The following is a 10,125-nucleotide window of genomic DNA, read 5'->3' on the forward strand; positions in this document are numbered from 1 at the left end:
CACCGCGCGCCGCCGCCGCCACCCCACCGGTGAGCCTACCCCTACCCCCGCCCCTAATAAAAATAAAGTCGGCTCTCCCTATCAGATCGTGGCTTGGTCGCTGGAGCAGGATCCAGCGCGGGCGAGGATGGCTTGGAGCGAGTAATTCTGCAGGGAGAGGCGAAAGTCAAAGGAGAGAATCGAGAGAGAATAGAGAAGAGGGAAAAAAGAGAGGAGGCGGCTGAGGGGCAGTGGGTTGTTCCGGCAGCGGTCAGCAAGAGAAGAAGGCGATGTGTGGGGATGAGCTTGCCCCAACGGAGACGTGCCAGCCGCCAAAACCGCCGGATCCGCCAGTACATCCCCCGGTGGAAAAGAAGACTATGGTGACGACGGCGTGGCCGTACATGGAGTACATCCGTAGTGGGAGCGGCAGTTGGAGTGGCGGCAGGTGTTCCTTCGAAGCTACCACTTCTCCCGTGATGCCGAACACTCGCCATGCGCGCGCCACCAAGGGGCTCCGATGCCTCCGGGCGCGCATCCGCCTATGCTTCGACTGGGCCGCGCCTGCTCTCCTATGATGCTCCTTCACACGCCAGGCGTCCACCTGTTCTGCTACGGCCGCATCACCCGAAAAGTGCTGCCGGCCGCAAATGCTACTTCTGTCTGCTTTTGGTAGCCGCCAGGTCACGAGCGGAGGCGTGGAGCTAGAAAGCCAACTGCCAAGACGGCAGCATTTGTTGGCTTGCTTATAAGTAGTAAGCTTTGATTACTTAGATAGAACAATTAGCGTGTGAATACTAGCTAGCAGTGGCTTCTACTCCAGCTTCATGGAGTCCTCGTCGTTGCTTGGTGTGCTCACTGCTTGACTTGAGAGAGAGGATATTTAAACATGGCGCCTGTTGCTCAATGGGATTGGTTGTGTCGATGTTTTTCCCTTCTTTTACTGTTTCATTCAGTTACTCCGAGTGAATCAACCGTGTATTTATCTGAAACCATCTCCGAGTTGTCTCTGTTTTTGCTGTAGACTTTCCTTCAGATGCGATTGAAAATTACCGTGTCTATATATCAAAAATAGAGTATCTGTATCATGCAAGCAGAAATGCAGTTCATCCTGAATCTAAACCAGACTTTTTTTGATGTAAAGAGACCAAATGGCACATTTTTTTATTAAAAGAACAGAGTATAATATTGGAAGATCTACTTTCAATACCTCTGGTGCAACCTTAGAATATACCACATATGTTTACTACAGTACTTTGGAATCTAAGTCCCTATCTACATCATTCCAGTGCTTCTCAAAAAGTTTGCTGGAGAGAAAGATAAGAAAAGGTTGATATCCAAAAACTATTTTATTTTCTCGGACTTTTCAGTCTTCATCTTCCCTGGTTGCTTGGTAAGATTTTTGTTTCTACAATGTTCTTTGCTTAATAGCATTCAAATTTCAAATATGCATTGATATGTATACCAAGTAAAGAACACAAACTACTATTGACATACGAGCCATACAATGTCAGATATGATTCTTACATAAAGTTAGGGAACGGATGTATTAACTTACTCATGATCCAAAATGTTATATATGTTGTTCTTGTCAATATTTATTTTGTATTCTGCTCTAACTGGCTGACAATAGTTACTCTATCGAGGTTCTTCTGTAGTATACTTCAATCACATGTACTTTTCATGTATTTATTGTTGGAATTGGCAAGGGTTCTTGGTCTGAACATACACATATATGCTAAAGTACTTCTATCTTTTGAGGCTGGCCATTAAAAACACTGGGCATTGTGCCAACGTATACAGTGCCCCATTCAGCTGAAGTGGCTGAAGTTTTGCTGGCACATGGGCTTACTGGAAATGTACAAGTAGACTGACAATGAAGTTTAAAGCTGAAAACTCGATATAATTGCAGGCAAACATCAATCTTTTGTTTCTGAAAACTAGACATGTAAAAATATTCAAGCTTGCAAATCTTAGAATTTAAAGTTGCTTTAATAATATAAAGTTCCGATTGACATGTATGGGCATACAGATGAATCAAATGTTTAGATTTTGAACTTCGAGGGTGGGTTGGGGAGGGGGTGGTAGTTGATTTTTCTTAAACTCCCATTGCAATGCACATAGCATAACTGAAATTTCTGTTTGTGTTGTTTACAGCGGAAACATAGTCTGATACAACAACTTCTGAATCAAAGACCAGAAGGAAACAATTGACTTGAAAGAGTTGCAACGAGTTGATCACATCCACATGTCTTTGCAATGGAGGTAGTATACATTCTTTGAACCCAAAAAATGCCTGAGTTGGATAGCAAAACTTATTTCCTGTTACTTACCTTGGAACAAAATGGCAGCCCTTGCACAGAAGTAAATTATGGCCACAAACGGTGCACTAGCCACATGAGATGTACCGATGCACCATATGCCTCAAGAACAAGAGTAACACCGTGTCTCAAGTTCTGCTGCAGCTGTCTTGCCTGCGAATGTTTATTTTTTTATTCAAAGTGGTTCATTTCCAGTCCAAACAAATTAGTCATATTATGAGTTGCAGGAACCTTTCTTTATTTTTAGTATATGTCCAGTTATGTTTTCTTGCGATGTGAACACTAATTAACAGAATAACATTATGGCGTATTATTTTTTACAAGCATGCAATCTGTAAAGTTAGTTTTCTGTTACAAAATCATTCATCAGCGACTGAATCAGAGGGAGATTTATGAAAAGTGAACGAGCAGACAAACTGACAGAAGGAAGGTCTACTTGAGATTAAGCAAACTGACAGTTTTCAGGTACTTTCCTTTACACAAACAAGCCCTCCTTGGTCATTCAAACAAAAAATTACCTCAAAAAGTTTCAGGCCAGTAAAAGATGTAGGGTCTTCTGAAGTTAGAATTATATAAAAATTTACATATTTGGTAACAAAAGGACTGGCATGCTTAGGTGGTCTGAATATTTTTCAGAGCAACTGTGGCAAATCCGACACTTTGTTCTTTTGAAACGGGCTAATGTCGAGATAGATTTTGAAATGACATCAATCGACAGCGCCAATCCTTTCGATCCTGCCTGACTTTTGGACGTGAAGAAGCATTGCCGGGAAGCGGGTGCATCGGTTCATGGCAGCATAGGGCCATTTGGACTTATTGTCCTAGCCTCTGACAACATATAGGAGCACACTGCTATTCACTTACATGATACTCATGTGCTCTGATCTAAGAAGGTTAATGCTTATGGTTTTTGCCTTCATGAGTAAAAGGAATTTTTCTTTTTCTTTGCACAGTTCTTCATTGAGACAAGGACTATGCACACCAGCCTATGGAGGCTTCTTTGAATTTGATCTTCAAAAGGAAAAGAAGATATCTCTGAGAACTCTGGTGAGTTTGGGAAGCTATTTCATTTCACCTGGTGTTCACTTCACGCACTACTGAACATGAATAATGTGTCATGCAGATTGATCCGTCAGCGGTGAAGAGCTTTGGCGGTGGTGGCAGGGTCTGCATCATGGCCAAAGTTTATCCCATAGCGGTTGTCGAGAGTGGAGCCCACATGTGTGCCTTCATTAACGGCGGTACCACGATCAGAGCACGTAAACATGGAAAAAAAGCTGCTCATTTCCTTGACCTCTAGGATTCATATATTGTAGTTTACTGTCAGCGTTAGTAGGGAACTGTCAGCGTTACCCTCCTGCCGAGTATTGCATATTTAGTACGTGCAAGTCTGCTAAGGGCCCTCGAGTTATGCTTACTGATGGTGCTAAGTTTCTTTTTCTCCCGTTGCCACACACGGGCCTTTTTCTTGATTTCCGAATTTGCGAAAGGTACCATTTTCATCTTTTTGTATCAGTTTGCTTTCAGCAACCGTTTGTTCACCTTCCTCCAAATTTATTACTGTTGCATTCATGGCAAACTCCAATCAGAGCAATGGCGTGGCCATTGGAGTAGATCTATGTGTAATGTTATCTTCTGCCATTTGTGATGTTTGTTAGAGTTGGATACAAAAAGTGGCGCGTACTAGCACGCCGGAATAGGTTTTTTGATATTTTTTGCCCGTTGCAACACACGGGCATTTGTACTAGTAATAATAAAGCACGGATTGATTCCTTGGGTTCACCGTCACAATATGCTTCTTCCCATGATTTTATGTTTTCACTTTGGATTTAAAACATATAGGCGAGATGGTACTAAAGCGTAGTTTTACGTGAATTGGACTTCTTCCTGATCCATCCCGAGTTTTACCAGATCTTTGTGAGACGGCCATTGCTATGAATCAACCAGATGATACATATATGTAAGCCACCTCCCCAGCCGTCCAATCCATCACGATTTGATCATTGATCCCCTTGTTTAGTTGACCACGCATGACGCATCGCTCCAATCGCCCATGTTTCTCGCAGCGGTTTGGCTGCGCGTTAGTTGCATCTTCGGTTCCCACGCGCTTGCGCGTAGCTCCAGCGAGGGCATGAACTCACCGGCCCGTCTTGCATTAGCCGCGCTGGTAACCTTGCCGTGACCGAGCATGCTGCAATGAAGGACGCGGATTTTTCGAGCATATGCGCCGGGGCCGCGCTATCCTGGCGGTCGAATCGTCGCGGTTTACCTCGAGATGCACGACGGGGATACCGGTTTAGCCTACGTATTACCGTGGCAGGTGTCTGTCACCATCCGCTCGTCGTAGGGTAACAGCATCACGGGCTCGGCTCTGCACGTTCTTGTCTTCTACCTCCCCACCGCATACAGACGCGGACCCGTGAAGGCGAATCACTTATCTCCCCACGCAGCGCCCCTGCTTTGTTCTTCGACTTGACCCTCTAATGGATTGGGCGCAAGGAGGCGAATCAATGGCGCCGACGCTCGCCGCCCCGGGAGCCTCTCCGGCGGACGGCCATAGGTATGTATCGAGTATGCATACTGCCATAATACTCGCAGCGCTCTTTCCGGGATGCGCCTATATTCGTTTTTTTGTGTTCCCCATTGAGGTCCTGAATCCCCTTTTCCTTCTGGATTATGTGCCGGACGACAGATCCCGAGCCGCTGCAGTTGATCCATTTTTAGCGAGCCCTGAGATTGACAGAGGGGGGGCGGCCCGGCACTGGATTTCCCCGGCGGCCAGCCCGTCCCTGCGCCTCCTCTCGGCTCTCGCACCGGACACTCCTGCCTCCCGCTCAGATTTGGCCCCTGTTCGTGCTCTGCCTTTGCTGAATCCCCCTCCCACTCCGCCTAGCATGCTCCTGGAGGAACAAGAGAGGGCGCAGATGGACCAGAGTCACGGGCCGCCACACCTCTGTCCTTTTCTCAAGCTATACAGGACCCTAGGCTACGTAATAGGCACATCACGGATGGCGGGGCTACTAACCCGCTCGAAATAACCATGGCCTAGCGATCTTACGGAACGGGCTGACACCTATCCCGATGTATATGTACGACCCAGATAAGCGGGCCGGGGTGCATATGCTCTATTTTATATTTTCGCTGCAATGAAGTATCCACATAACTCAGACGAGTAGCCGCGCCAGGCCCACTAGCAACAACACTGTAGTGTCGACCCTCCGTGACATCTTCAGTGGCGGTCGCTAACACGCAGCTTGCAGCACAGGACGGTGGTCGGGGAACCGGCGACGCTCCATTATAGCACCGGCGTCCACACGCAATGTCGTCGCAGAGCCTGCGACACTCCATTGCAGCGCCGACGGCCACACACGAAGCCTGCGACGCTCCATTGCAGTGCCGAAGGGACAGCAGAAAACGGGGAAGCAGTTGTGGCCCTACGGTGTAGCAGCAGGAGTGGTCGGAATACAGGCGAGCTCGGCGCAATGGCTGCGGCTCGGTCGAGCTCGGGAGAAGGCAGGAGAGGCGTCGGACGGCTGTGCGTGAGGGGCTGCTCCATGGTGTGCGGCCGGTATCCTCCTGTGAAGAGAGAGAGAGAGAGAGAGAGAGAGAGAGAGAGAGGGGGTGATGGTGATAGACGGAGGTAAAAGGAGGGAAGTGCTTTGAAGGAATATAAGCGGTGGTCGACGGCTCTACATGTTCAATCGCATGCAGAAAGAAGGGAAGAGAGAGAGAGGGGTAGCAGCGATCAATCCACTAAGTACGTCGCCTCATCCTACGTAAAAATGTATGTACATGCGAAGACATTCGGTGCTCATAGTTTTACTTTGTTTGTTATATATATGTGTGCGTGTGTGTTTGTGTGTGTTGATCTGCCTTACTCCTCTTATTAATATTTGTTTAGGTAAACTCATTGCATATAGTATATCACAATGATTGTAGTGTACGGATAAACTCAGATTTTGTCTGATCTGTTGTATGCTAATTTAACCCGATTTAATTTCTAACCATGGCAACAATGCTCAGTTCTTTATTTTAAATGGTTCTGGACCTGAGATGCAGAAGTCAGTAGGATGCATGTTCTGAACTTTTCATTGAGATTTAGACAATACCACGGTTGAAATTGCTAAGCATGATATTGATGTATGATGTTTCTGAAAATATATAAAAAGATATGGAAAAATATAGATTGTCAAGGACGGGGATAGTACACTCTTTGCCAAACTAGCGTCCCAAAGTACCTTTGATCCATAGTACTTTTTCATCAGAGACTTTTCTTCAGCGTTGGCTGTTAATAAAGTAGATTTATGTTGCTTGGGTGACAAGAGAGTTAAGGGTAGTCAAGGTGCCTAGGTTTCATTTTGGAATGCGAAAGTTGTAATCAGTTGATTTTTTTTCTCCATAGCAATGCATGGGCATTCAACTGTGTGTCTTTTTATGTAGACAAGTGCATGTATATATTTTAACAAATGTATAACTAAGTTTTTGGTTAAGACAAATCTTGATATTATCACATATGTGAGTGTTCCCCATGACAACACACAGACCCATGAGCTAAACATGGAAGAATTTTTCTCTCCCGTTGCTACGCACGGGCATTTTTGCTAGTAATAGTAATCTATCTATCTATCTCTAACTCTCTTCTACTACTCTTATAAAAAACAGAGTTAGTGATGATGGTGTGCCTGCCATCCTGCAATATAGGTCGTCCGATTTATATTTGATGGATAGGAAGGAAACTATGGCAATTTTGCAAAAAGATATCCACACCCCTCTCCACATTTGTAGATAAGGCCTTCCCTCGTTCATCTTCGTCTCCCACGAGATAAACAGCTCGTATAAATGTACCTTGATGTTTACGTGCAACGCATGGGCCTCTTGCTAGTCTCAAATATAAACTGCACTAGTGCGCGCCCACAGAACATCCTTTCTGAAGGGATGAAGCCGTACAGTTACCATATCCTCTCATGTAAACCAGCTCCATAAGGGACAAGGCAGTTGGTCGCCATTGCCATGGATTCGCAAGGCGGTGGTGCTTCTCGTCCTTGTCAAGGTTGGCATACCTTGGACGACAATCCTTTGGGACAAATCGTAAGTCGCTCTGGCTTCCTCACATCCGCAAGACTTAGCGGTACTTGCACCAAATATTTTAAGGGGGTGCATAAATATGCGTGGGAGAAGGCCATGCTAGTTGGCCTGCGATGCGTCCTCGAGGACGAGGATGTTTCCTTGGGGGTCTCTCCAGTGCGGTGTGGCCGTAGTTGCAAGTTGAAGCCCCTTGAGATGCCGATGTTGAGGGGCACTCATATTTTGTCCGATGAGCAGGTAAGTGATGAGTTTGATCACGTAGTAAATGCATTCTAAAGACTACTTCTGTGTCCATTTCCTAATGCCCCCACTGCCCACTGTTTCACAGGTTAGGCTTGGTGCCAGTGGAGATTGGCTTGCATATGTATGGGAAGGTAGCAACATCAATTTGTACAACATTTACAACGGTGACACCGTTCCCATAAAACCTTTGTCCAACATTGGGATCAGCCATGCAATGGGCCATCGCATGAATTGGTATGATGGAACCACAGTGAGATTGAAGAAGATAGCAATCCCGAAATCCCTGATAAGGTCATCCGCCAACCAAAATTACACTCTCATCGCGGTGTTCGACATTGCGATTGCTTTCACGAACCCTGCACATGGCGATCAAAGGTGGACCATGCTGTCAGCGGCCGATTTGTTGCCGTATGAGTACAAAGACGTTCTGCTCCTTTCTAACCGCATCTTCGCGGTGGCAAACCAGGCGACTTGTTTATGGGACACATCCTACGGTATACTCCCTCTCTTCCAGTTTATTTGTTTCGATTTTTTTTTCATTTTATAAGTTCCAAATTCAAATTTAGAGCTCCCCATCACATGTTGAGATTACAATGTCCATTAAATCGTTGCATGCATGTACTAGTTTTTTATTGGTCATTTATATTGGTCACACATGCATGCATTGCAAGTAACATTTTTTACCATGATTTCTTAGGAAACTGAGTGCAATAATTGAGTAGTTTTGCAAACTACCAGTACTACACCTAAAATGGTTCAAAATCAATACCACCACCACGCCCGCGTCTGACCGCCCTGGCCGACCCAAACCCCCTCCCTTGCCGGCGCACACTTCCCGTGTGAAACATTCAGCGTTGCCCCAGAGCGTCCGTGTCGCATTAATGCCCGGCCAGAGCGGAGGCGACCACTCACTGGCGCCAGCTTTGATGCAGTGCGACGGCCGAGATAGCGCCGCTTCCCGGTGCATGCAACTGCTCCGCGTCGAGGCTGGCCATAGTGGTCGTGGTGGTAACTTAGCTGGTACATACACTCGAGAATAGCAGACACGGTGATGTGGCAGAGAATTAAAGAAGAGACAGGGGGTCATGCATGGCAATAAATATGATCATCTATGCTACTACTCTACGATACTATGCACTACAAAAGTAGTATATCATACACTAGCATCATGCACTAGTATTATGTTGTATATGATACTCCCCACTATAAGTAGCCTCAAAGGACACCATGGTCGGTCGTCATCCGAGCGCCGCCCACATTACAGTTGCAACTTGTTTAGAGTAGGTTTTACTGTGGTTTGTATGAAAACTGTAATGTATCTCATCCGGTTTATATGAAAAGTTTTCGAAATGTAATGATTTTCGTCCGATTTCTATGAATTCCGCCTTGTTTGCACGATTATGCAGGGAAAGTCATCCCCCGTTCAAAATGTGACGCCCGGATAGTTACGCTACAGTAATCCTCCGCTAATGATGCCACGTCACCTCGATTACTGTGGTTAATCTCGCTTTAGTTCGAAACCGATTCGAATTCAATTTAAAATTTTGGCAAACAACAAAAGTTTTCAAAAATTAAACTAAAATGTTCGGAGTGTGCAGTTAAATGTCAGGGTAATTATAATAAAGCAAACACATTTTTTATAAAATGCCTAAATGATTTAAAATGAAATAAAACAGAAAAGAAAATAAATAAAAGAAAAGAAATTACAAAAAAAGAGGAGAAAGCCCCCTCGGCCCCTTGGGGTTCGGCCCACCAGGCGGCCCGACTGGTCGCGCACCCAGCCAGCCCAGCTCCCCTCCCCCGGCCCGCCGAACCCCTACAACCCCCTGGGGCGACCGAACCCTAACCCCCACGCGCCCCACTCCCCCACTCCCTCCTCTCTCCCTCCCCCCCCGATCCAGATCGGATCGGGGCTCACAGGCCATCTCCCGGTGCCGCCTCGCCAGCCCCCGCCCACGTGCTTCGCCGCCCCGTCGTCGCCGGTGCTCCCCGTCGCCCGCCTCTTCGTCCACCTCCCCGCTGGACTACATCGCCCCTCGCCGCTGCCCGAAGGCCTCCCCATCGCCGGACCACCCGCCGTTGCTGCTCGTCGCCGCAGCCAGGAGCTCCTCCACATCGCCCGTCGCCCCGTCCTCGATTTCCCCCTCGACGGCTCCACCGAGCCCATTGCCTTCCCCCTGCAGCTCCCCTGTGAGGAACCACCCCTCCTATCCTCCTCCCCCTACTCCCTTCGTCCCCGTAGCCTCGCTAGCCGCCATGGCTGTAGGTCGTCTTTGCCGCTCCGATTCGTCGCGTCCAAGCCGTCCCTGGCCCCCTCGACCTCACCATCGAGCTCGTGGGGAGCATCTCGTCCGATTCCCGCTGTCCTCAGTCTCGATCCATGCCCCTCTGTACCGTTGCTCGCCATGGCCGAAGCTCGCCATAGCCGCGCCGTTCACCGCCTCCGCCGGTGCCTCGCTACTGCGACGGCCCCGTGCTCCCCCGCCTCTCCGCCGGC

The 10,125-nt window shown here is 47.4% G+C and overlaps 1 protein-coding gene across 1 annotated transcript; it reads left to right on the plus strand.

Annotated features, from left to right (window-relative positions):
* The first annotated feature begins 4,575 nt into the window (after positions 1-4,575).
* Positions 4,576-8,983, plus strand: LOC123091977 (uncharacterized). Its single transcript, XM_044513613.1, has 4 exons — positions 4,576-4,860; positions 4,993-7,622; positions 7,714-8,122; positions 8,326-8,983. Exons 2-4 carry the CDS (start codon positions 7,311-7,313, stop codon positions 8,331-8,333), a joined length of 729 nt encoding a protein of 242 aa, XP_044369548.1. The 5' UTR covers positions 4,576-4,860; positions 4,993-7,310; the 3' UTR covers positions 8,334-8,983.
* The last annotated feature ends 1,142 nt before the right edge of the window (positions 8,984-10,125 follow it).

Source organism: Triticum aestivum, chromosome 4B (assembly GCF_018294505.1).
Source record: "Triticum aestivum cultivar Chinese Spring chromosome 4B, IWGSC CS RefSeq v2.1, whole genome shotgun sequence".
Lineage (NCBI taxonomy): Eukaryota > Viridiplantae > Streptophyta > Magnoliopsida > Poales > Poaceae > Triticum > Triticum aestivum.